Source organism: Aotus nancymaae, unplaced genomic scaffold (genome assembly GCF_030222135.1).
Source record: "Aotus nancymaae isolate 86718 unplaced genomic scaffold, 86718_ANA_hifiasm-v0.15.2.pri h1tg000089l, whole genome shotgun sequence".
Taxonomy (NCBI): Eukaryota; Metazoa; Chordata; class Mammalia; order Primates; family Aotidae; genus Aotus; species Aotus nancymaae.
Window position 1 is genome coordinate 23,593,115 of NW_026988504.1, and position 26,519 is coordinate 23,619,633.

At 47.0% G+C, this 26,519-nt stretch overlaps 3 protein-coding genes and 1 pseudogene across 11 annotated transcripts in view; 1 reads left to right on the forward strand and 3 right to left on the reverse strand.

The window, feature by feature from the left end:
* On the reverse strand, positions 1-1,042 carry LOC105711235 (high mobility group protein B3-like; annotated as a pseudogene).
* Positions 1,043-5,363: 4,321 nt separating this feature from the next.
* Positions 5,364-13,786, forward strand: CCDC200 (coiled-coil domain containing 200). The gene is made up of 4 exons (XM_064369442.1): positions 5,364-5,553; positions 9,844-10,165; positions 10,780-10,838; positions 12,279-13,786. The coding sequence occupies exons 1-4, from the start codon at positions 5,449-5,451 to the stop codon at positions 12,303-12,305; spliced, it is 513 nt and encodes a 170-aa protein (XP_064225512.1). The 5' UTR covers positions 5,364-5,448; the 3' UTR covers positions 12,306-13,786.
* On the reverse strand, positions 6,661-24,356 carry TMEM106A (transmembrane protein 106A). Of its 8 annotated transcripts, none has more exons than XM_064369436.1 (10): positions 24,274-24,356; positions 23,829-23,977; positions 20,784-21,018; positions 20,144-20,207; positions 18,232-18,385; positions 17,603-17,743; positions 17,451-17,494; positions 16,897-16,950; positions 9,763-9,858; positions 6,661-8,729 (listed from the first exon to the last, which is right to left on the reverse strand). In XM_064369436.1, the coding sequence occupies exons 3-10, from the start codon at positions 20,992-20,994 to the stop codon at positions 8,597-8,599; spliced, it is 897 nt and encodes a 298-aa protein (XP_064225506.1). In that variant the 5' UTR covers positions 20,995-21,018; positions 23,829-23,977; positions 24,274-24,356; the 3' UTR covers positions 6,661-8,596. The 8 variants fall into 8 exon arrangements, with proteins under 8 accessions (XP_064225506.1, XP_064225504.1, XP_064225508.1 ...); XM_064369434.1 differs by having other exon boundaries at positions 20,784-21,596; XM_064369440.1 differs by lacking the exon at positions 6,661-8,729 and adding an exon at positions 16,371-16,530 and having other exon boundaries at positions 9,769-9,858; positions 20,784-21,596.
* Positions 24,357-24,825: 469 nt separating this feature from the next.
* The window catches only part of NBR1 (NBR1 autophagy cargo receptor), a 35,920-nt gene continuing 34,226 nt past the window's right edge, over positions 24,826-26,519 (reverse strand). For both annotated transcript variants that reach the window (XM_064369468.1, XM_064369467.1), the window contains one exon: positions 24,826-26,361. In XM_064369468.1, coding sequence (XP_064225538.1) covers positions 26,188-26,361 — 174 coding nt within the window. In that variant the 3' untranslated portion in view covers positions 24,826-26,187. The remainder of the gene's footprint in view (positions 26,362-26,519) is intronic.

Below are 26,519 nucleotides of genomic sequence, written 5' to 3' on the forward strand. Positions count from 1 at the left end.
TAGGTCAGGTAATTTCTTTATGGCCAGTTTTTACAGATAGGACAGAGGGAAAATTAGAGTAATATTTTTAGGCTTGTCAGCTGGCTTTGGGGAAAAGGGCTTCTGGTTTCTATGACCTGCTTCAGGGCAGAGGGATTCTAGTGTCTGTGGCCAGCCTCAAGGGAGAATGGGACTGAGAGACAGGAGGAGAGAGTCACAGAAAACTTTTTTTTTTTAACAGATAAACAGTTTTTTTATTCATCCTCCTCCTCCTCCTTCTCCTCCTCTTCCTCTTCCTCCTCGTCTTCTTCATCTTCCTCTTCCACTTTTTTCCGGGCAACTTTAGCGGGACCCTTTGTACCATCAAACTTTCCTTTTGACTTAGAGTCAGCAACATCCTTCTCATACTTCTCCTTCAGCTTTGCTGCCTTAGTGATGTAAGGCTGCTTTTCGCTGTCATTTAGGTTATTCCACATCTCACCCAGCTTTTTTGCCATGTCTCCAATAGAGATGCCAGGGTTTGTGGATTTGATCTTGGGGCAGAATTCTGAGCAGAACAGGAAGAAGCCAGACGGTGGCCTTTTGGAGGCATTAGGATCCTTCTTCTTGCCTCCCTTAGCTGGTCCATAATCCTTCATTTCCATATCATAGCGCACTTTATCCACCTTTGCCATTTCATCAAATTTAGATTTCTCTTTCCCGGACATTGTCTTCCACCTCTCAGAGCATTTCTTGGAAAATTCTGCAAAAATTGACAGAGACCTCTGGGTTTTTCTTCTTATGCTCTCTGCACGTCTGCACAAAGAAGTCATAAGCAGACATCTTGCCCTTTGGTTTCTTGGGGTCACCTTTAGCCATCCTGACTGTATTGTTTGTTAGTCTCACAGAAAACTTTTTACTGCTGAGGCTGAGGCTGAGGCTGCTGCTGAGAACTTCTTTTTTTTTTTTTTTTTTTTTGAGATGAAGTCTCACTCTTGTCCCCCAGGAGGCTGGAGTGCAATGGTGTGATCTCAGCTCACTGCAACCTCTGCCTCCCGGGTTCAAGCCATTCTCCTGCTTCAACCTTCCGAGGAGCTGGTATTACAGACACCTGCCACCACGCCCTGCTAATTTTTGCATTTTTAGTAGAGACAGGGTTTCACCATGTTGGCCAGGCTGGTCTTGAACTCTTGACCTCAGGTGATTTGCCCCCCTTGGCCTCCCAAAGTGCTGGGATTTCAGTTGTGAGCCACCACGCTTGGCCAAGACCTTCATTTTAGGGTATTGTTTTCTGAGCCCACTGTGCGCCACTGAGTATCTAGGTTCTCTTTTCGGCCTTTCAACAATCTGAAATGCAACCAGGTACAGTGGCTTACACTTGTAATCCCAGCACTTTGGGAGGCCAAGGTGGGAGGATCACTTGAGTCTAGGAGTTTGAGACCAGGTTGGGCTGAACGTAGTGAGATCTCATATCTACAAATAATAATAATAATAATGCCAGGTACAGTGGCTCACACCTGTAATCCTAGCACTTTGGGAGGCCAAGTCAGGAGGATCACTTAAGCTCAGGAGTTCAAGACCAGCCTGGGCAAGTGAGACTTCATCTCTATTAAAAATAATAACAATAAATAAAATAAAAATTGCCGGGTGTGGTGGCTCACACCTGTAATCTCAGCACTTTGGGAGGCTGAAGTGGGCAGATGACCTGAGGTCAGGAGTTCGAGACCAGCCTGGCCAACATGGTGAAACGCTTTTATAAAAAATAAAAATAAAAATTAGCTGGGCATCGTAGTGCACGCCTGTGGTGCCAGCAACTTGGGAAGCTGAGGCAAGAGTATCACCTGAGCCCAGGAGGTCAAGGCTGCCGTCAGCCATGATTGGACCAGCGCACTCCAGGTTGGGTGACCGAGAAAAAAAAAATCCCAAATGCAACATGTTATTTATCCTATTTTATACTTGATGAAATTGAGGCTGCCAAGACTGACTTCCCAACATCCTCAGCCTTCTTCCTCTTCCTCCTCCCAGAGTATAAAGGGGACCCCCCATTCTTGGGTGGCAATTTTATATCTTTATTGTCAGTGGATTTTTTTTTTTTTTTTTTTGAGATGGAGTTTCGCTCTTGTTACCCAGGCTGGAGTGCAATGGCGGGATCTCGGCTCACCGCAACCTCCGCCTCCTGGGTTCAAGCAATTCTGCCTCAGCCTCCCGAGTAGCTGGGACTACAGGCACGCACCACCATGCCCAGCTAATTTTTTGCATTTTTAGTAGAGGCAGGTTTCACCTTGTTGCCCAGGCTGGTTTTGAACTCCTAAACTCAGGCAATCCACCCACCTCAGTTTCCCAAACTGCTGGATTACAGGCATGAACCAATGCACCTGGCCCAGGCTTTACTTTAAAATGCAAATGTGCATCTGGGCACGGTGGCTCATGCCTGTAATCGCAGCACTTTGGGAAACTGAGGCAGGCGGATCATGAGGTCAAAAGATTGAGACCATCCTGGCCAACATGGTGAAACCCTGTCTCTACTAAAAATACAAAAATTAGTCAGGTGTGGTGGTGTGGGCCTGTAGTCCCAGCTACTCCAAAGGCTGAGGTAAGATAATTGCTTGAACCCAGGAGGCAGAGGTTGCAGTGAGCTGAGATTGCGCCACTGCGCTCCAGGATGGCGACAGAGCGAGACTCCATCTCAAGACAAAAAAAAAGCAAATGTGCAAATAGTTAAAATTAGTGACAGCATGGGGCACTGAGGTACAAGACGAGTTAAAATCTAGATTTTAAGGGAGGGTAGAATGTGGAGCAGACTCCTAGAGGTGGAGCTGGGAGAAGCAGTGTGCACATGGGAGGTAGGACTCAGAAAGGGAGATGAGGCCGGATGTGATGGCTCTTGCCTGTAATTCCAGCATTTCAGGAGGCCAATGTGGGAGGATCAATCGTTTGAGCCCAGGAGTTTGGACCACCTTGAGCAACATGGTGAGAACCTGTCTCTACAAACAAAAAGGGCGTAGACTTGTTTTCTCTTATTGTTTGCTATCTAAACATTTTTAGAATTAATTTACAATAAGATAAATATTCTGTGAAGATAAATGTCTAGTGACAAGCCTCGAAGACATATTTTGCATCTGGAAATCCTCCTGTACCTACTCTTGCAGATGACATCTCTGTGCTGGAAGAAAGAACTGGCACTCCTTTTCGTAAGAGCAAGAGAGCCAGCAAACCTTAGTGCCCCCAGCAGCAGAGCCGGGACGTCCCTACCACCTGGTCATAGCTGGAGGCCCCACTGTGGGTCTTCTGACAACCTGAACAAGGAGAGAGGGCTTGGAGACACTGAGTGACAGACTGACCTGTCCAAGTACCCCCAGCTGGTAGGCATGCAGGGTCCTCCAGTTCCTCCTGCTTTCTTTCTGTGTCCTGACCAAAAAGCAGAATGCTTTGCCTGCTTTGTGATTCAGCCCACTGCAAGTTTTCCTCAAAAGGCTTGAATCCAAACCAGGGCCTGGAACAGGCACTGACAAAGATATACAGGTTTAAGATGGAAAAAACACCAGGCGCGGTGGCTCACATCTGTAATCCCAGCACTTTGGGAGGCCGAGGCAGGTGGATGACAAGGTCAGCTGCACTCCAGTATGGCGACAGAGCAAGACTCCATCTCAAAAAAAAAGGAAAAAAAGTCCTTAGCCTAATTCTCTAAACCTTTATATACACTTCATACCCTGACCCCTTCACTGCTGACACACCTAGGCAGGACATCACTTTTCTCTCACCATCCATCTGGAGGGTTGCTGCAGCACACTGTCTATAGGAAAGTTCCCCTAATAAGTGCTTTGGACCGATTGCTTCGGTGTTTAGTACTTTCTTTGGAATCCCATCTCAGGACGGTTTGGGGCACTCCTTTGTGGGAACTCCCCTGCTGCTGCTTTTGGGGCAACTCTGGCTGCAGGTTTGGCAGGATGAAACAAGTGACACAGCCAGAATTGAGCCTGAGTCTGTTTGACTCCAAAGCCCAAGCTGACTCTACTATACTGGCTGCTAGAATTGACAGACTCTCCTGGAACCTGTTGTTTTGTTTTATTTTCAAATCTCAGTAGAATCAAATCATTAGACCTGTTCTGATTCAAGGGTTGCTCCCCACCCCAATCCCCACCACACTAGAGGCTGGATTTGAAGCATCCTTTTCACCTACACCCTTCCCCTGCCCCCAGCCCTGAAGCTGGACTCGGGCTCACTGCTTTCAGAAAGATTTATATCTATGGGTAAAAGTGTGTGTATATATAAGAGATAGGTCAATGGCCTACTTGGGGTGATCTTTTTTTTTTTTTTTTTTTTTTTGAGATGGAGTCTCCCTTTATTGCCCAGGCTGGAGTGCAGTGGTGCAATCTCAGCTCACTGCAACCTCTGCCTCCTAGGCTCAAGCAATTCTCCTGCCTCCGCCTCCCGAGTAGCGGGGACTAAAGGCACGTGCCACCTTGCCCAGCTAATTGTTTTGTATTTCTAGTAGAGACAGGGTTTCACAGTGTTAGGATGGTCTTGATCTTCTGACCTCATGATCCACCCGCCTTGGCCTCCCAAAGTGCTGGGATTACAGCTGTGAACCACCTTGCCCGGCCACTTGGGGTAATCTTAAATGCACGGTCCCTATTCCCAAAAGCCTTCCTAGGCTTCAGAGAATAATCCTCTCACCTGCTTACTCCACCTGCTGGGGACACAGTCCCTGGAAGGGTCAGGTAGGATGATAATTCCAACCTGTAGCTAACAATTTTATACCTTATCTTTTATTTCCCATCCATTATTCTCTTTGATCCTTATACCAGCCATGTGAAAGAAGGTAACAAGTTATCACTTATTCCACAGGCAAGGAAACTGATGCCCAGACGGGTTAGGTAGGGTCTCCAGGATTATAGGAAGAGGTAGACGCTAGGCTTGAGTCCAGCATTAGAAATCTCCAGAGCTAGGGTGTTTTCTAAGCCCCTTTGTTAGACCTGTTCTGGGGGCTGAGAACTCAGTGAGGCTTAGGATTTTGTATTTTCTTTCATTCTGATTCAGTGCATTTAGAGGGGAGATGGGAGTGGACAGATTAAGAAGAAAAAGGTAATTCCAGAAACCTAAGTGGGGAGGGATCAGCAGAGGAAAGGCCAGATGATGATGCTGGCAGCCTCTGAGGAAGAGTGGGGGAAAGAAGCCAGAGAGAAAAGACTACTGCTGAATTGTCCGTGGGGCCCACTGAGACTCAAAGCTAAGGTGGGAAGGGCTTCTATCTGCTCAGGACCCAGGAGAGAAAGGTACTTTGCAGATGTTCCCTAGGAGCCTTGGGAAAAATGCCTCGCTCCCTCAACAAAGCAGGCGGGGCCTGCTCAGTTGCCCTGGTAATCACCACATTATGAGGTGGTTCCAGTTACAGGCAGAGCGGTCCAAGTGGGAAGAGACAGAGGTGGTGGGAGCAGTGGGCTCTGCCTGTCCCCACCCCAACCTGGGGCCTCACACCATCCCACAATCATGAGTAGTGCCTACCACTGGGAGGCCCGGCGCCGGCAGATGGCTTTGGACCGAAGGAGGTGGCTGATGGCCCAGCAGCAGCAGGAGCTGCAGCAGAAAGAACAGGTGCATGAGATAGGCTGGGTTCTTCAGGGTCCTTTCTGGAGCAGGAAGGGAATGGAGAAGAGACAGAGCCCTAGGTAGCTACTATTTGGTGAATGTTGTTGAGTGGGAGGAAAGCAAGGTCATTTGGCGTTCTCTCAGATAGACCATCTGTGTTGGGGGGAACACTATCACCTGACTCAATTTCCCTGTTATATTATTCTGGGGGAGGGCAAGGGGTCTAGGCCTGGGAGGTTTAAAGGTGTTCTGTCCAACAGGGTAACCACCAACCTGTGTGCTATATTGATCCTTGAAGTGTGACTGAGGAACTAAATTTCAAGTTTTATATAAATTTAGTTTTCAAAAATTTTATTTGGGTCAAGCACGGTCACTCACACCTATAATCCAGCACTTTGGGAGGCTGAGGCGGGTGGATCACTTGAGGTCAGGAGTTCGAGCCTGGCCAACATGGTGAAACCCTAAAACTAGCTTGGCATGGTGGCACATGCCTGTAATTTCTGCTACTTGGGGAGGCTGAGGCAGGAGAATCACTTGAACCAGGGAGGCGAAGGTAGCAGTGAGTTGAGATGGTGCCACTGCACTCCAGTCTGGGCGACAGATTGAGATTCTGTCTCAAAAAAAAAAAAATTTAAAAATGTATTTTATTATTGTAATAGAGACAGGGTCTCACTGTGTTGCCCAGGCTGGTCTGGAACTCCTAGACTCAAGCAATCTTCCCACCTTGACCTCCCAAAGTGCTGGGATTATGGGTGTAAACCACCGTGCCTGGCCTTTAATTAATTAATTATTTATTTATATATTTATATTTTGAAATGATGTCTTGCTCCAGTCTTGAACCTCCTGTGTTCAAGTGATTCTCCTGCCTCAGCCTCCGGAGTAGCTGGGACTACAGGCACATGCCACCACGTCCAGCTAATTTTTGTGTACATATATATATTATATATATTGTGTTTTAGGTTTTGGGGTACATGTGAAGAGCATGCAAGATTGTTGCATAGGTACATACATGGCAATGTGGTTTGCTGCCTTCCTCCCCATCACCTATATCTGACATTTCTTCCCATGTTATCCCTCCCCAACTCCCCACCCACCGCTGTCCCTCCCCTAGTTCCCCCCGACAGACCCCAGTGTGTGATGCTCCCCTCCCTGTGTCCATGTGTTCTCATTGTTCAACACCCGCCTATGAGTGAGAACATGCAGGGTTTGATTTTTCTGTTCTTGTGTCAGTTTGCTGAGAATGATGGTTTCCAGGTTCATCCATGTCCCTACAAAGGACACGAACTCATCATTTTTTATGGCTGCATAGTATTCCATGGTGTATATGTGCCACATTTTACCTGTCCAGTCTATCACTGATGGGCATTTGGGTTTGTTCCAAGTCTTTGCTATTGTAAACAGTGCTACAATGAACAGTCATGTGCATGTGTCCTTATAATAGAACGATGTATAATCCTTTGGATATATACCCAGTAATGGGATTGCTGGGTCAAATGGAATTTCTTTTCTTTTTTTTTTTTTTAAAGATGGGGTTTCACCCTGATGGCCACGCTGGTTTTGAACTCCTGACCTCAGGTGATCCACCCACCTTGGCCTCCCAAAGTGCTAGGATTACAGGCATGAGCCACCATACCCGGCTCAAATGGAATTTCTATTTCTAGGTCCTTGAGGAATCACCACACTGTCTTCCACAATGGTTGAACTAATTTACACTCCCTCCAACAGTGTAAAAGTGTTCCTATTTCTCCACATCCCCTCCAGCATCTGTTGTCTCCAGATTTTTTAATGATCGTCATTCTAACTGGCGTGAGATGGCACCTCAATGTAGTTTTGATTTGCATTTTTTTTTTTTTTTTTGAGACAGTGTTTCATCATATTGGTCAGGCTGGTCTCGAACTTCTGACCTCAGGTGATCCACCCGCCTCAGCCTCCCAAAGTGCTAGGATTACAGGCGTGAGCCACCGCGCCCGGCTGATTTGCATTTCTCTAATGACCAGTGATGATGAGTATGTTTTCATATGTTTTTTGGCCTCATAAACATCTTCTTTTGTAAAGTGTCTGTTCATATACTTCACCCACTTTTGAATGGGCTTGTTTTTTTCTTGTAAATCTGTTTTAGTTCTTTGTAGATTCTGGATATTAGCCTTTTGTCAGATAGGTAGATTGCAAAAAATTTTTCCCATTCTGTTGGTTGTCGATTCACTCTAATGATTGTTTCTTTTGCTGTGAAGAAGTTCTGGAGTTTAATTAGGTCCCATTTGTCTATTTTGGCTTTTGTTGCCAATGCTTTTGGTGTTTTAGTCATGAAGTCCTTGCCTATGTCTATATCCTGAATGGTTTTGCCAAGGTTTTCTTCTAGGGTTTTTATGGTGTTAGGTCTTATGTTAAGTCTTTAATCCAACTGGAGTTAATTTTAGTGTAAGGTGTCTGGAAGGGGTCCAGTTTCTGCTTTCTGCACATGGCTAGCCAGTTTTCCCAACACCATTTATTAAACAGGGACTCCTTTCCCCATTGCTTGTTTTTGTTATGGTTGTCAAAGATCAGATGGTTGTAGATGTGTGGCGTTGCCTCCAAGGCCTCTGTTCTGTTCCATTGGTCTATCTCTCTGTTTTGGTACCAGTACCATGCTGTTTTGATTACTGTAACCTTGTAGTATAGTTTGAAGTCAGGTAGTGTGATGCCTCCGGCTTTGTTCTTTTTGCTTAGAATTGACTTGGCTATGCGGGCTCTCTTTTGGTTCCATGTGAAGTTTAAGGTGCTTTTTTCCAGTTCTGTGAAGAAGGTCATTGGTAGCTTGATGGGGATAGCCTTGAATCTATAAATTACTTTGGGCAGTATGGCCATTTTCATGATATTGATTCTTCCTAACCATGAGCATGGAATGTTTCTCCATCTGTTTGTGTCCTCTCTTATTTCGTTGAGCAGTAGTTTGTAGTTCTCCTTGAAGAGGTCCTTTACATTCTTTGTTAGTTGTATTGCTAGGTATTTTATTCTCTTTGTAGCAATTGTGAATGGCAGTTTGTTCTTGATTTGGCTCTCCTTAAGTCTGTTATTGGTGTATAGGAATGCTTGTGATTTTTGCACATTGATTTTGTATCCTGAGACTTTGCTGAAGTTGCTTATCAGTTTCAGGAGATTTTGGGCTGAGACGATGGGGTCTTCTAAATATACAATCATGTTGTCTGCAAAGAGAGACAATTTGACTTCCTCCTTTCCTAACTGAATACCCTTTATTTCTTTTTCTTGCCCGATTGCTCTTGCTAATTTTTGTATTTTTAGTAGAGACAGGTTTTCACCATGTTGGCCAGAATGGTCTCCATCTCTTGACCTTGTGATCTGCCTGCCTCAGCCTCCCAAAGTGCTGGGATTACAGGCATGAGCCACCTCACCTGGCCCCTATTTCTTCTTTTATGTGGCTATTAGAAAATTTAAAATTATACATGTGTCATGCATTATATTTTTATTTGACACTGCTATTTCAAAGCACTTATAAAGTTTAGAAGCACCCTTGGGTTATTAAAAAAAAAAACACTTTGGGAGGCTGAGGTTGGAGAATCGCTTGAGGCTAGGAGTTTGAAACCAACCTAGGCAACATAGGGAGACCCTGTCTCTACAAAAAATTTAAAAATTAGCTATGCATGATGGTCCATGCATGTGGTCTAAGCTACTCAGGAGGCTGAGGTGGAAGGGTAACTTGGGCCTGGGAGGTCGAGGCAGCAGTGAGCCAAGATTGCACCACTTACTGCACTCCAGCCTGGGCAACATGAGACCCTGTCTCTATTTAAAAAAAAAAAAATTAACCAGGCATGGTGGTGTGCACCTGTAGTCCTAGCTATGTGTGAAGCTGAGGCAGGAGAATCACTTGAGCCCAGTAATTCCAGATTACAGTGAGCCATAATCGTGCCACTGCACTGCAGCCTGGGTCCCAGAGTGGGAACCTGTCTCTAAAAAAACAAAACAAAAAACAAGGCATTTTCAGGGAATTATTCTTTATCCTCTGGCACTAAACACTGCTTTCAGTGCTGAGCTCTCAAGGGAGGAAGCAGGTGCTCAGAGACAGTGCTATTTCCTGGGCTGGGGCTGTGCCATGGGTGCTGTCACCCAGAAATAGTTATTGGGTGTTGCAGTAGGTGAGGGAGACAGCCAAGGCCCAATTTCAGCCTCCAGCTCTAGGGAACAGAGATCACCACCACCTATACCTCCTTATTCACTTGCCTTGTTCCTGGAAGTTTCTCTGGCAGATGGGTGATTGGGTGGGGAGAGGAGGACGCCACTTGCCTGGGGGCTTCTTGCCAGGAACTGAAGAAACACCTGGAGGAAGAACAACAATCAGAGAAAAAAATCCAGCCACCTAAGAAGTTAAATGTGCCGCAACCACCAGAGGTGAAATTGTGGGCACCACGGGAGCCACCACAGCCACCACAGTCGCAGCTATCAGTGCAGCCACCATCGCAGCCACCACCACAGCCGTCATCATTGCCACAGGCACAGGCTCAGGCGCAGTCACGGCCACAGCAACCACAAACACAGCCACCACCTCAGCCAACACAACCTGCTCAAGCCCCTCGTACTCAGCCCACCCCCAAATGCAATCTCCAGAATGATTCCCAAAGGCCAGGTCACCAGCCTACTTCAGTGGGGACTCATTAAGCTGGAGGGCAATCTCTTTGTATGCACAACAGATTCCAAAGGGGGCAGAAAATCCTCACCGACTGTGGGCTGGAGCCTGGGAGTGGGAGGCAGGGAGGAGAGGAGCCCTTTGCTTCCATCCCACCCCTGTAGTCCAGAATCCATATCTACCACCCTACCCTCTCTGACTCTCCCAAGTATCTTCAGCCTTTAATGCCTTGCTGGTCAACTCCCTTTGGGTGGGTTAATGCCAACCTATGGCTCCTTCCAACTTCTGCAGGGAGTGGCTGAGAAGCTGTTGGCCCCTCTTCCAGGATGAGAGTGACAGACGGGGTGGAGTGATCAGAGGGTGAGACATGAGTTGTAGGCTTATTAACAGATATATTGAGCCCCATGAAGTCTGGAACAGGGAAGCACAGCATAGCTTCCTAGTTGAGAATCTTCAGGAAGAGCTCAGTCTGTGCCTTGCCCCAGGTAGGAGCTTGTCCTCACCACCACCCCCACCGTCACCTGGGTCACCAGACACATAAGGAATCCAGCCCTGTAGTGTTCCATCCTTGGAAAATTGCTGGATGAGTAACCTGTACTTTGTTTCATCATCAGGTCTCATGAACCCATGCCAATCTAGCCCCACCAAAAACACTGGATATTCACAACTCAAGGTGAGATAGAGATGCAGACTCTGAAAGACAGACTCTGGGTGGATGAGAATATGTGTATGTTTATGGGTATATGTGTGTGTGTGTGTGTGACTGAGAATGTGTGTGTGTATATGTGTGTGTGTATGTGTGTGTGTGTGTGTGTGTGTGTGTGTGTAGTCCAGAGAAACCTCCTTAGCAGGAGAAAGAGGAAGAGACTAGAATTATTTCAAATTACTTCTGGATGGTCTATTTCTCTATTATTCCTCTATTCCTTGCCCCATTAAAAATGTTTGGGTAGGAAGCTGGGTGCAGTAGTCCTGGCTTCTTGGGAAGCTAAGGCAGCAGTATTGCTTGAGCCCAGGAGTTCAAGTTCAGACTGCACAACATAGTGAGAGCCCATCTCAAAAAAAAGAAAAAACAAAAGAAAGTCAGGTGTGTGGTGGCTCATGCATGTAATCCGAGCACTTTGGGAGATGAAGGTGAGAGGATCACTTGAATCCAGGAGTTTGAGACCAGCCTGGGCAGCAGAGTGAGAGACTGTCTCAACAACAAAAAATTTTAAAAACCAGCTGGGTGGCAGGGCACAGTGGCTCATGCCTATAATCCCAGCACTTTGGGAAGTCAAGGCAGGTGGATCACGAGGTCAAGAGATTGAGACCATCCTGGCCAACATGGTGAAACCCCGTCTCTACTAAAAATAAAAAAAATTCACTGGGTGTGGTGGCACGCACCTGTAGTCCCAGCTACTCAGGAGGCTGAGGCAAGAGAATCACTTGAACCCTGGAGGTGGGGAATGCAGTGAGCCAGGATCACACCACTGCACTCCAGCCTAGGCAAAAGAGCAAGAATAAATAAATAACAAATAAATAAAAATATTAATAAAGGAAAAAGCATTAAAAGCACTTACCTTAGAGTCCAGCTCATTGTAGGCCATCGAACTCAGGATGGCAACTCTTTTTTTTTTTTTTTTTTTGAGTCTAACTCTGTCACCCAGACTGGAGTGCAGTGTCGCAATCTCAGCTGCACTCCACCTGCAACCTCCACCTCCTGGGTTCAAACAATTCTCCTGCCTCAGCCTCCCGAGTAGCTGGGATTACAGGCATGTACCACCATGCCCAGCTAATTTTTGTATTTTTAGTAGAGATGGGGTTTTGCCATGTTGGCCAGCCTGGTCTCAAGTGATATACCAGTCTCAGCCTCCCAAAGTGCTGGGATTATAGGTGTGCGCTACCATGCCCGGCCTGGATGGCAACTCTTAACAAGAATATGTAATTGTGCAAGCATTGGAAAGGTGTCTCTGACAGAGGTGCAAAGGATGAAAGAACTTGAGGCTAGCACTTCTAGGATGAGGACTGGCTGCTGCATTTCACTTTGATTCCTCTGGCCTTAAGGGGTTTCACACAATGTTCTGAAACCAGAAGCCGCTGACTTGCATTGTTTCCTGTCTCTCCCTCTTCTCAGTCTACTGACTACATACAGCAGTGGTGATCCAGAGATTGAACACAAGACCTCAGTGGCCATCCCCAAAAAGCAGATGAGCGACCACATCTTCTCAGCATCCAGCAACATCTCCACTCCAAAAGCCACCCACTCGAAGAGGAGGCTGCCAGGAATAAAATGTAATTTTTTTTCCTGGAAGGAATCATGGGACTGGTCACCTTTTGAGAAGGGATGAGGGGAGAGGGCAGGAGGACTCACGAAGGGGATGGAGCGGGTGGAAAGAGAGCGGAAGGCAAGTCTATCCTCCAGGCAAAACTAATGGGAAAACTGGGTTTTGGGTTCCCCCAAGTATGCAACTCCTACTACTATCACTACCTGCCCTTATTCGGCAGTGATAAGTCTGTTGGGGGCTTCAGCTTATGATTGTCACTAGAGCCATCACCCATTCACCCAAGCCCATGTTTACTGAGAGATAGACTGGGGAAGGAGGAGCCGCATCACATCAGAGCAGGCCTGCAGAAACAGAAAGTGGTGGCAGGCAGTGATGCTCCCCACCTCCAAGCCCAGTGCAATGTCTGGCCCACAGTGGGCACTCAGCTGTCAAATGCATGATGGGGGCAGAGATGGAAAGAGCTTGGAGGAAAGGGGGGCTGCAGCCTCAGAAACATGACACCTGACCCTTGGAAGGGGAGGGGGGCTTGCCTTCTAAAATCCACAGGCCTCTCCCTTCCTGGCTCTCAGCCTCTCTGTCTATCAGGGACAACCTGGAGGTTCTAAAGACCCCAGGCATCCCCCTCACCAGCCCAAGGTGAAGGAGCGGGTAGGGCTGGGTGTCAGGAAGGTACAAGCCCTGGGAAGGCCTTTATTTATCCAGGCTGAGAAAGGCTGCCTCAGTCACCTCAATTACAAGCCCCGCCCGAGGTATCAGCCGGGTATTTCATTGTAGCCCACATAGCATTGCCTTTGGTTTGCCTGAAGGGGCCGTTTCAGTGCAACCCAGGGACATTTAACCCAGGGACATTTTCTGGGAGCAGCTGGGGAAGATAACAGGATGCTGGTGGCACAGAAGAGGAATAGTAAAATTGGAAGAGACTTCAGAGATACACAATGGGAGAAAGAGGGAGAGAGGGAGCTCCTGTGAGCAATCTCAAGGAAAACAGAAGAGCAGGACATGTCATCAAGGGCTCAGAGGCCTGGGGAAGAGACTTTGCTGCCCACTGGAACATTAAGAAAACAGTTTCTGCCAGGCATAGTGGCTCAGGCCTGTAATCCCAGCACTCTGGGAGGCCGAGATGGGCGGATCACTTGAGGCCTGGAGTTTGAGATCAGCCTGGCCAACATGGTGAAATCCTGTCTCTACTAAAAATACAAAAATTAGCTGGGTGTGGTGGTGCATGTAACCCAGCTACTTAGGGAGTCTGAGGCATGACAATCACTTGAACACAGGAGGTTGCACTGAGCCGAGATTGCGCCACTGCACTCCAGACTGGGTGACAGAGCGAAACTGTCTCAAAAAAAAAGAGAAAAGTTTGTGAAATAGGGAGTATCCTAGGGAGTATTCACCAGCTCCCTTCTTACTCCCAGGAGACTTTTTTGAACACTCTTTAAGTATAGTTTATTCTATACAATATAAATACTTTACATTTGGCAGGCTATACACAGTAGCTCCAGCCTGACTTCCCTGGACTTCTGCGAGCTTACCAGCACCACCTTGAGCTCAGCTTGGAGACAGCACGGCCTCCTTCCTTCCCCTCATTCCCCTAGTCAGCTAGTTACACAGTTCTGTCATCACTTTTTCCTCTCCATGCATCCTACTTCAAATTTAGCTTTCCCCACCCACCTATGCTCATCTTTCTGTCTGAATGATAAAACGCCAGCCATCTTTTTTTTTTTTTTTTTTTTTGAGATGGAGTCACTCTGTCACCCAGGATGGAGTGCAGTGGCATGATCTCAGCTCACTGCAACTTCCGCCTCCTGGGTTCAAATGATTCTCCTGCCTCAGCCTCCTGACTAGCTGTGATTACAGGTGTGTACCACCATGCCTGGCTTTTTTTTTTTTTTTTTTAAACGAAGTCTTGCTGATGTTGCTCATGTTAAACTTGAACTCCTGGGCTCCAGAGATCCTCCCACCTCATTTTCCTCTTCCTGAGTAGCTAGGACTACAGGTGCGTACTACTGCACCCGGCTGTAAAACCAAGCCACCTTTAATGAGCAAATATCCTTCCTGTTCTGCTAAAGTACAGAAACCATTTCCACTAGGAGTCAGTGGGAACCTATGGGTTATCTGGGGCTTAGCCCTGGCTGAGTGACAGGAAAAAGAGGGTCTAGACCAGTCCCTGCAGATGTGCTGCTCCACACTGTCAAAGCCTGAGGACAGATGAGGCCTCTGGGACCAGAGTGGGCCGTGGTGCTAAGGTGGTGGTGGAACAGAACCTAGCAACCTCAGCTGGATACTGATAGCTTCATCTCCTGCAGGCTTTCAGATGAGAGCAGCTGGGCCCACCGTTTGACCTGCGTGTGTCCACTCACATGGGCTTAGGGTATGGACTTAGAGACTCCAGTTTTTTTTTTTTTAAGATGGAGTTTCACTCTTGTTGCCCAGGCTGGAGTGCAATGGCACGATCTCGGCTCACCACAATCTCTGCCTCCCGGGTTCAAGCGATTCTCCTGCCACAGCCTCCTGAGTAGCTGGGATTACAAGCAGGCACCACCACGCCCGGCTTATTTTGTATATTTAGTAGAGACAGAGTTTCTCCATATTGGTCAGGTTGGTCTCAAACTTCTGACGTCAGGTGATCCGCCCACCTCAGCCTCCCAAAGTGCTGGGATTACAGACATGAGCCACCATAATCGGCCGAGACACTCCTTTAATAAATATCTTATACAATGATTCTGCCTTTGGCTCTGTTTTTCCTGTGTAGGCCTAGGGAGTGCCAGGTGCCTCCCTCCCCTCCTGTACTATTTTGGCTCCTGCTATGAAGGGAATAGTAAAACTGCTTTATAGAGAGGAGAAGCTTTAGCTGGAGAACAGCTCTGTCTTCCTAGGAACCAGGGACAGTCAATAACCAGGAAGGACAGAGGGCCAAAGGACCCTTGCTAATCTTACTATCAGATGGGTGGCGGAGAAGTTAGCAGAGAGAAGGCCATCACCATCACTTTTTCACATGGTCAAAGTAGATAAGCAAAGGAAAGCATCTATGATCTCCTGAAAGTCCTTGGAGATGGCACTGGATGTCCCCAAAGTCATTTTCTTATCAGTGGGTAGAAAACTTGAAAAAGGTCCATTTTTTTTTTCTTTTTTTTGAGATGAAGTTTCCCTCTTTTGCCCAGGCTGGAGTGCAGTGGCGTGATCTTGGCTTACTGCAAACTCTGCCTTCTGGTTTCAAATGATTCTCCTGCCTCAGCCTCCCAAGTAGCTGGGATTACAGGCATGCACCACCACACCCAGCTAATTTTTATATTTTTAGTAGAGATGGAGTTTCACCATGTTGGCCAGGCTGGTCACAAACTCCTGACCTCAGATGATCCACTCGCCTCAGTCTCCCAGAGTGCTGGGATTACAGGTGTGAGCTACTGCGCCCGGCCAGCGGGTCCATGTTTTAAAAGCCAGATAAAACTACAGCTTTCTCTATATTCAGACAGTAGAATGAGCCCCGATGGAGTTGGGGTGAAGTGGCCCCTTCAGACTGACCAGGTGCTCAGTACTTGAAAGGGCAGGTGCCATTTCTGGGAATGTAAAGTGCCTCAAGAAAATGCCAGGTCAGATTTTCCTCAAGAAAGACCAGCCAGGCACAGTGACTCACATCTGTAATCCAAGTGCTTTGGGAGGCCAAGAAGGAAGGATTGCTTGAGCCCAGGAGTTCAAGACCAGCCTGGGCCAACAGTGAAACTCTCTGTCTCTACCAAAAAAAGACTAACCAAGGGCAGAATCTGAAAGATTCTGAAGCCCCTGAAAGAATCTGGGTGACTCAGAGGATGTGAGTGTGTGTGTATGAAGTTAACTTCAAAGCAAGCTCCCCGTGCTGAGGAGGGAATGAGCGTGATGAAGCAGGGCTTCTCCTTTGGCAAAGCCTCTAGTCCTTTAGTCACCAGGGAGTTGTGGGAGATACAGACCAGGGTTACAGGTGCCTGGAGTACAGGGACAGCAAGCAGGTCATGGTGGGTGAGGGGTCAGCTGGTGGGGCACTGATGGTTTCCTCGGCAGTCCACATATTCATAGCTCTGGAAGACCAGCTGCTCAGAATGGCTCAGGTAGGAACAGGTGAGGGTGCCCCTGGAGAGGAAACAGGCCTTGCTGCCATGGCTGGGAGGAAAAGGAAAGCTCTGGCCCTGTTATTCTGTCTGGGGGTGGGGAGGAGGGGCTCCCTCATTTTCACTTCCCTCTGGCTCCCACTCTGCCAAGGTAGCTGGGACAGCTGCCCCACCTGTGTTCCAGCAGCTTCCAGACAGCCCTATGCCTGTTGCCCCTAATAGCTTATAGGCAAGGTGAGACTTAGAAAAGGGGCCAGACTTGCTATTCCCAAGAGCCAACAAAGACTCCTGGGGTCAACTTGGATGACTCTCTGCCCATGAGGAGGAGCTGAGTGAGACTGAAGTCAGAAGTGATGGCAGGGATACCAGAGCTCCAGGCTCTACTTACTGGATGTGCAAAAGCACATGGTGGACTTTGATTTTCGGCCAGGTACAGATTTTGCTGAGAGAAAAAGAGAACGTGGGACCATGTGTCACATGGAGCAGCCTGTCAGCTCAGAGGATGCCTGCAGGTCCCAGTTTTCTTATCCCATAGACCCGTTTCCCTCCATTAGGTGCCCCCAAAATGCCACTCCCACCCCTCAGGTGACTGTGGCAGCTGCACTATCACTCTGACCTCCACTCACTTGGCCCAGGCACATGCTGGACCCCCCCACTCAGTAGAAAACAAAACATTCATCTTCCTCAGCAATGTAGGCTGAAGAGCTCAAGGTCACATATTGTAAAGATTAACCAAATTCCAGCCTGTTTTTCATTCTAATCAAGGTCCAAACAGGCAGAGGCTGGGGACCCTGAACCCTTGCTTATTACATTCTTGTCCATGGGAGGGCAGGCCAGATGCTGGCTGCAGAATTTGCTAAGCAATCAGGAAAGCTGGTGGGTATTAAGTGGGTTCCTAAGGCAGGCAAGCAGCTAGGGGAGAAGAGATCAAGGGGTACTCACTATGTGTTTTCATCCTGTATCCTGGTGGCAACTGCATAAAACATCTGTCAAACAAATGGGCACAGGGTTAGCCCCAACTCCAGCTGACCCTTTCTCACCACCACCACATCCACACTCCGGTGGGCAGGGCTGGCCGGGGAGAGGAGAGTCACCTGTTCACTAGCCAGAGGGCCGATGTGTAGGAGAAGGTTGTTGGAAACCTGCCCTACCACGAGGGACAGGTGCAGAACCTCAAGAGTCAGCTGTGTCACCCTGATGGGGTAGTAGTTGCCATTGAAGATGTTTAAGACATTCTGGGGATGAAGACAAAGGAAGGGAGGAGTGAAGATGGCCCATCCTCAGGAGAAGCCAAACAATTGCAGAAACCTGGCTGACTGGCCTGAGCCCCATGACAAGCTTCAGGTGCAGAGGACCAGTACCAGGAGCCCTTGGGAGGGGCTCTGAATGGTGAAGAAGTTAAGCTAGCGCAGGATCCAGGCTCGCCCTATATGGCTTCTTTCCATTCAGTCCTGTCCATCCAGGGAGTCTCAGGCACTGTCACCCCATTCCACCCCTATGATTTACTTATCTGGCCCTGATTCTGACCCCTTACTGTGTAGAGTCCCAATCCTTGCCATCTGTCATGGAGCTCATGGTTGCTCCTACCTCTCTTCAGGCTCCCAACACCCTCTGTGTGCCATAAGATCCCTGGCTTCCCATGCCCAGGGTCACAAAAGTGGACAAAGATTACAGTGAAGTATTGCTGGGAAGGGGGAGATGGAGCCCAAGGGCACCCACCCACCGTTATGTTGAGGTGGATATCAGACTCGCCAAAGGCCATCGTGGAGGAGTTGAGGCCTGCAGGCTGCACAGGGATGGACCGGGGAAACAGGAAAAAGATGACGAAGGAGGAAGTCACCAGGCAGATGAGCACCGCCAGGAACACAAAGAGCTTCCTGTGGGAAAGCAGGACCCAGGATGGAGGAATGGAAAAGTCTGAACACCAAGGAAACTTGGGGAGGGGGTTCAGACACTCCTTTCCATATACAAGGTTTTCCCCTGCACACCACCCCAACATTTAGCTCCCCAGATGTGGCCCAGAGTGAGAAGACGCACAGAACAGGGAGGCAGGCAGCCTGGTTTCCACTCCCAGCTCTCTGTTCCCATTGACCCAATAACATGGAGCAGCCCACTTACCTCCTTAAGTCTCAGTTGGTAAAAGGCAAATAATTGTACTGACCTCACAGAATTTGTTATCGGCTAATATATGAAAAAATACTAATCACAGGTCCTTGCACATGGCAAAAGCACAATGAATGCTAATTATCGCTAGAAGAAATAAGTCCATATTGGAAAGTTCTGAATTTTAATATTCAGAACAGGACACCATCCATTCAATTCAAAATTCAGATATGCATTAGAGAGACAGTGCTTTGTTAGTATCTTATGATGGGCACTGCTAATTTCTTATTTTTTTTTTTTTGCCCTGTCAGCCAGGCTGGAGTGCAATGGCACGATCTCAGCTCATTGCAACCTCCACCTCCCGGATTCAAGCAATTCTCCTGCCTCAGCTTCCAGAGTAGCTGGGATTACAGGTACCTGCCACCACGCCTGGCTAATTTTTGTAAAAAACAGGGTTTCACCATGCTGGCAGGGCTGGTAATTACTTTTTTTTTTTTTTTTTTGGAAATGAGGCCTTACTATGTTACCCAGGCTGGAGTGCAGTGGTGTGATCTTGGCTCACTGCAGCCTCCACCTCCCAGGTTCAAATGATTCTCCTGCCTCAGCCTCCCAAGTAGCTGGGATTACAGATGTCTGCCACCATGCCCAGCTAAGTTTTGTATTTTTAGTAGAGACAGGGTTTCACTGTGTTGGCTGGGCTGGTCTTGAACTCCTAACCTCAGGTGATCCACCTGCCTTAGTCTCAAACTGCTGGGATTACAGGCATGAGCCACTGCGCCCAGACTAATTTCTAATTCTGGTACAGTGGGGTGGTTGAGAGGGTTTGGCTTGGTGGGGACTCCCAGGTTGACACCAGGCCCTTGGGAGGAGGCTGTGGGAGTTCCATGTCAGATGGACTCAGATCACAAACATGGTGGGTCCCAGGACTGCCTGAGGTTCTGAAATGTCCCAGAATAGGGAGCAATAGGTTTTTCATCTCTACTGGGAGAAAAACAAGCAAGTCTGAAGTGCCTCAGCCAGGGAAGTTCTTTAGAAAATGTTTTCAAATCAATTGCAGCCAGGGCCACATGCTTGTTCCCTCCTTCCTGGGAGGACTTGCAGTGCTACTAGATCCTTTCTGTCTCAGAGAGGGGGTCATGCTTCCTGGAAGCAGTGATGCTTAAGGAAGGCTACCAAGTGGCTTCATGTGACATCTGCTGTGCCCACAGCTGTTGTTTCTTTTTTTTGGTAAAGATGGGGTTTCACCATGTTTCCCAGGCTGGTCTTGAACTTCTGAGCTCAAGTGATCCACCTGCCTCAGCCTCCCAAAGTGCTGGGATTACAGGCATGAGCCACCACACCTGGCCCTGGAGCTTCCTAAATCAGGAAAAATCCTTGGACATAAGGAGCTGGTACCTCTGAGCCCAGTGAGGTTCAGGCTTTCTATAGAAGAACTAATAGGAAAAAATTAAGGGGGATCAAAGTAGAAGAGACAAAGGGAGCAGCCCCCAGGGGAGATGGCTTGTGGAGCTGGGGGAGGAAGGGGAACTTACGTGTGCTTGGGCTTCAGCCTCTGGTCCCCATAGGGGATGAGAGCCACCAACTGCTTCTCCAGCTCTAGAGAGGGAGGGAGGGTGAGAGGGAGGGCCAAGATGCAATTGTGACAAATATTTCCTGTGCCAGCCTCCCAGAAGCACCCCTCCACCCACATCATAGAACAATGTTAGAAGCATGCCACCTCTGCCCCAGAGCAGGACTGGAAGCACTGGACTCTGCTACCAAAGTTGGCAGCTCAGCTTTACCATCCCTAGAATGGAAGTAGGATTTCCACTAATAGGTATGAAGAATCTCTGAAAGTCACCAGCAAATCAGAGGTTCCCAGCATTTTTGGAAAGGTAATTTGAAACTTCTTGAACTGAACGAATCCTAAGACACACAGTGTTGCTCAGGAGCACAGTGGCTAGAACCCCTCTTTCCCACAAGGGGCTGGGGAATACAACTAGGGCAGGAGGGCAGGTTTTTGCAGGGAGCCCAAGGATAGTAAGTATCTCCCTAGCCAGCCTGAGACTGGGAGGTCAAGAGCTGGGAGCAGATCTAACCCTATCCAAGGAGATTCAGAGGGGCTGCCCCAGACCAACAGGCTAAGAACTTTCCCTGGATTCCAGGCTATTTCCAGAGCCTTGGGCCACTCACCTTGGGGAATCCTGCCACTGCCTTGGCAGGTGGGACAAGTCACAAAGCTGGCACCAGCAGTTCCTTCACAAGGCACATGGGAACAAAAAGACTTGCTGCTACTGGTACTGGAGTAGCTGGCAGCCTTGCTGCCAATGGTTGGATTGGAGGATAGGATTGACTTGTTCTCATCCTCCTGCCAAGAGCCCAGCTGGGAAAACGTCTTACCCATTCTTCGGGGTGGGGTGGGGGTTCACTAATGAGAAAAGACCAAAGTTCAGTCCTGATTAAGCCTGTTAGCATTGAAGCCAGATGTAATTTCGGTTTGAGGTTCTCAAGATTTGCAAGGAACCCCACCACAGTTTAAGAAAGCTCAAGCCTAAGGAAGATAGGGTGTGAAAAATCAGGTGGTTACATGGGATTCTCAGAGTCTCAATGCATTTCAACTCCTTTCATTATTGTTAAAGAGACCACTCTGCCTCAAAAGGGAAAAGAAAAGCAGAAGTTATTGCAAGATGGCTGATCACTAGCAGCTCGGACTCGTAGCTCCCAGTGAAAGCGCAGAGAACGAGAGGACGCCACACTTTCAGACGAATTTTTATTGCTCACGGACCAAGAGATTCCCAGCGGAGGAGCCCCATGGGTCGCCAGGGCGACTCTTGTGGCCGGCGCGGTGGTTTTGCTGGCGCCTCAGCGCGGCAGTTCTTGGTGCAGAGTCCGGAGACTCCCGGGCAGAAAAGCACCATCAATCTTAACACTGCTGTTTTGGCCAGCGCAGTGGATTGCTCAGATTTCGGCGCTGGGAATCAACAAGTTGGACGTCCGCTCAGAGACCTAGTTAGGAAGTCAGTAATTACAAAGACGACAGAGGGATAAATATATAATGAAGGGAAGAAACCAGCCTAAAAAGGCAGAGAATACTCAAAATCAGAATGCCTCTCCCTCTACAGGGGATCGCAATTCCTCATCAGTAATGGAACAAGGCTTAATGGAGAACGAGTGTTTTCCATTAACAGAAGCAGGTTTCAAAAAGTGGGTGATAAGAAACTTCTGTGAATTAAAAGAACTTGTTCTAACCCAATGCAAAGAAACTAAGAACCTTGAAAAACGGTTTGACGAAATGTTAACGAGAATGGACAATTTAGAGAGGAATATAAGTCAATTGATGGAGCTGAAAAACACAACACGAGAACTTCACGAAGTATGCACAAGTTTAAACAGTCGAATTGATCAAGTAGAAGAAAGGATATCAGATGTCGAGGACCATATCAGCTTAGTGAAATGAAACGAGAAGACAAGATTGGAGAAAAAAGGATAAAAAGGAATGAGCAAAGTCTCCAGGAAATATGGGACTATGTGAAAAGACCTAGGTGTACCTGAATGTGATGAAGAGAATAAATCCAAGTTGGAAAATACTCTTCAGGATATCATTCAGGAAAACTTTCCCAACCTAGCAAGGCAGGGTAATATTCAACTCCAGGTAATACAGAGAACACCACAAAGATATTCTTCAAGACGACCAACCCCAAGGCACATAATCGCCAGATTTATTAGGGTTGAAATGAAGGAGAAAATACTAAGGGCAGCCAGAGAGAAAGGTCAGGTTACCCATAAAGGGAAACCTATCAGACTTACAGCAGATCTCTCAGCAGAAACCCTACAAGCCAGAAAAGAGTGGGGACCAATATTTAACATCCTTAAAGAAAAGAACTTTCAACCCAGAATTTCATATCTAGCCAAACTAAGCTTTACAAGCGAAGGAAAAATTAAATCTTTTGCGAACAAACAAGTACTTAGAGACTTCACCACCACCAGGCCTGCTTTACAAGAGCTTCTGAAAGAAGCACTATACATATAAAGGAACAACCAATATCAGCCTTTCCAAAAATATATCAAAAAGCAAAGAGCATCAACACAATGAAAAATTTACACAAACTAATGGGCAAAACAGCCAGCTAGCATCAAATGGCAGTATTAAACTTATATATATTCTAATTGGATAAAAAGTCAAAACCCATCGGTATGCTGCACCCAGACCCATCTCACATGCAACGATACACAAAGACTCAAAACAAAGAGGAGGAAGATTTACCAACCAAACAGAGAGTAAAAATAAACAAATAAATAAAAAGCAGGAGATGCAATTCTCGCCTCTGATAAAGTAGACTTTAAAGCAACAAAGATCAAAAGAGGCAAAGAAGGACATTACATAATGGCAAAAGGATCAATGTAACAAGAAGAGCTAACGATTTTATAGATCAACGAGACAGAAAATTAACAAGGACATCCAGGACTTGAACTCAGACCCGGAACAAGTAAACTTAATAAACATTTATAGACCTCTCCACTTCAAATACACAAAACATACATTACCACCTCACACCTATTCCAAAAGTGACTACATAATTGGAAGTAAATCACTCCTCAGTAATCGCATAGCATTTCATAGGTTTAAATGAAATATTGGTTGGCTGCTTGTTTGTTATTTTCTTCCCTTACTCCTTCCTGTCTACATTATTAAGTATAATTATTGGTATAAAAGAGGTTTTCAATACCCATTACTAAACTGCATTCTAGCCTGGGCAAGAAAGCAATACTCCCATTCTCTCTCTCTTTCTCTTCCTTTTTCTTCCTCTTCTTCATTTTTTTCTTTCTTCCAAAAAAAAAAAATTGGATGCTAATTCTAATAAAAAAAAAAGAAAAGCAGAAGTTATTTCACTTTAAGGAACTTCTGTAAGTGAATGGCAGAGGATTTAGTTTTTCTCTGGAAAAGTTGCTGAGCTATCATTCACTTCAAGGGAAGGAAGTTGGACGGGGCAGAAAAGAGATTCCTTGAAACAAGGAGAAAGGAGGCCAGACTGGTCACAGGTGTGGTTAAGACCCCTAAGGAAGCCCTGGTAGAAAGCAGACGCCTCACTGCTTTCTGAGGCGGGGTAAGAAACCCTGAGGAGAAATCAGGGTCTTTCACTAGGAAAAGTCAAGGCTAAATCTGGACTCTGTGTGGCACAAGGAGGCCGGCAAGTGAGCCACACAGATCTTTCTGGGCTAAAATATAGGGAGACTCACCTGGTTCAGTTCTGGGATCCCAGGCTCCTTAGCTGCACAAGGGCGACACTTCAGGAGTGTGTCTTTGGGGAGAAGGGCCTCTAAGGGCAGAGTGGGCTGGGCTGGGCGGTGGTGGGGAGGAGAAGCGCCGCCTGCCGCCTTCAGGAGTCCTAGGGGAGCGAATGTGTCGCAGTGGAGAGTGGGGATAGTAAGGACCCTGACCTCCCCGGAGGGCCAAACTGATTCCGCGCTACATGGCGGCTCTGTCATGGTTCGACAGGGTGTGCACGGACGGAGATGGTGTGACTTCATTGAGGGAGGATTTCAAGTCCCACCAGACATCCCGAGAGGCCGTTAGTCAAGTTCGGTACCCGGGCAGGGGGCGCCTGTGTGTTGGGCGAGGCGGTGGCATAGGAGGTCTCTTGACCTCCGAAAGGGAACACAAAGAGTCTGAGGAGGGTCTTACCAGCGGACCACTGCAGCGACAGAAACGGCAGCAAGCGGAATCGAAAGTGCGGGAGCGGACACTCGTCTCAAGCTTTGACTCAGTGCCCAGGGAAGTCCCGCCCCAGCCCCTCCGGGCCCACCCCCTCGTCCCCGGGCCCGCCCCTTCGCCACGCAGCGGCCTGAGACGCTCTCAGCTCTCCGAACGTCACCCGAGGCCCCGGACGCTGCTTCCGCAAGGACTAGCCAGTCCAAGTAGGAATTTCCAAGAACATTTATTTCACCATTCTTTTTTTTTTTTTTTTTTAAGCCGGAGTTTCGCTCTTGTTACCCAGGCTGGAGTGCAATGGCGCGATCTCCGCTCACCGCAACCTCCGCCTCCTGGGTTCAGGCAATTCTCCGGCCTCAGCCTCCTGAATAGGTGGGATTACAGGCACGCGCCACCATGCCCAGCTAATTTTTTGTATTTTTAGTAGAGATGGGGTTTCACCATGTTGACCAGGATGGTCTCGATCTCTTGACCTCGTGTTTCACCCGCCTCGGCCTCCCAAAGTGCTGGGATTACAGGCGTGAGCAGTTTTAATCCTGGTTTATTTAAGTAGCATTCAGGAGTTATACTGTAAATAAACATCATTATGGCTAATGACTAATTAAAATCACCATTCATTACAAATACCAACCAGGTTAGATAATACTATTTTAATTATCTTTCCCGCCTTCGGTCTGGGGTTGATTCTTCCTTTTCTGGAAGTCATTTTCATGGATAAAATGTTTAGCATTTTTTGTTACCTCCTCCTTCACCAACTCCCTTCTGTAAACAGAGTGAGAACTTGGGACCCTGGACAAGCTCTGTCCCACTTATCTTGGGGTTAAACCAAAACTTTTTCAGCAACTTTGCCCCCGTCTAAGTTCTGCAGAACACCAGCTGCCTCTTCCTGTTCTAGGCTTTCTAGGGCTAGATACCTCTGAGTGGACTTCATGCATTAAAGAAGTCATCAGCATTTCCTATACCTCATACACACTCATTTGCCCACCCTGAACTTTACTGACATTAATTTAGGAGCCTGCCTTTTGCTTTTCACGTTTCTATTTCTCCCACTGTACTGTAAAATAAGATCTGCCCTGACATTAAGAAAAAAGGTAACTGTTACATTTATTTTTCCCTTTAAATAATAGGATTTTTTTCCTTTTCTATAAGGTTAGCAAAATATTTCACACTACCTAAATTTTCTTCCCTTAAATAAAACTGTATGCAGAATTACTATAATAGACATTGCTCAATAGGTGCTGGTGGGTTAATCAGCACACTCTTCCTCCTCTCACTGAAATGCAGAGATCCCTGAAAGTTGGATACTCTTGAATGCACCATGGAGTCTTTTAGCAATAGTGCCAGTTATTAAGTCTTGCAGGAAAATTACTTTCTCCTTGAGAAAGGAAGAGTAACAACATTTCTATTATGCTCTGGGTGTTATTTCAATGCCAAATAACTATGAAGCTTGGGGTGGATTACAGAAATTATGAGAATAATTCTTGAAAACAATTTCCAAGGTTAATTTCTTTCAAAACCTGACAATTAACAGTTACTCCCATAAAAAATCCACATTAACCAAAGAAAAATACCCAACTTCAATAAAAGCAGAAAGAAAAATGGTTCTATACGAACTTGAAGTTACACTTGTCGATGCACTAAAATAAAGGTGTTTTATCCAAATCAAAACTGTCTTCCTACTATTCTATTCATCCGATGTCTAAAGTAAAAATTTAAGTTCTGGTCTTTGATTTGCTCCCCCAAATACTGTAACACGTATTGTCTTGGTAACTCGATGATGTGCTCTGTACAGACTCATCAGATGAAAAATAAGCAAGGGCTTAACCTCAATGACAGAATAAAGATTATCTCTGAGCAGCAGGCAATTATTTAATTCAAGGTCACTCCTCAATAACGCTGGCTGTACCAGTCATTGTTGTTGATCTGAAGAAGTTCTGTCACAACCTGCAGGATGTTGTAATTATGTTTCTTCAGCAGCCGTAGGTTCAGCTGCCTGTCACAGAATCCCATTTCAAAGAGATGGGCCATCAGGGCTGCTGTCTGATCTTCAGAAACTAATGGCTGTGCAGAGACAAGAAAAGCAAAAGAAAAAAAAATTCTGTATAATTTAAATGTTTATTTTAAACATTTTTATCATCTTGTAAGCATACTAGTCTTTCCAGATTTATTCAAAGTGTTAGGTAATTAGATGCAAGGCTGTGGCACTCCTGTGTACTTGA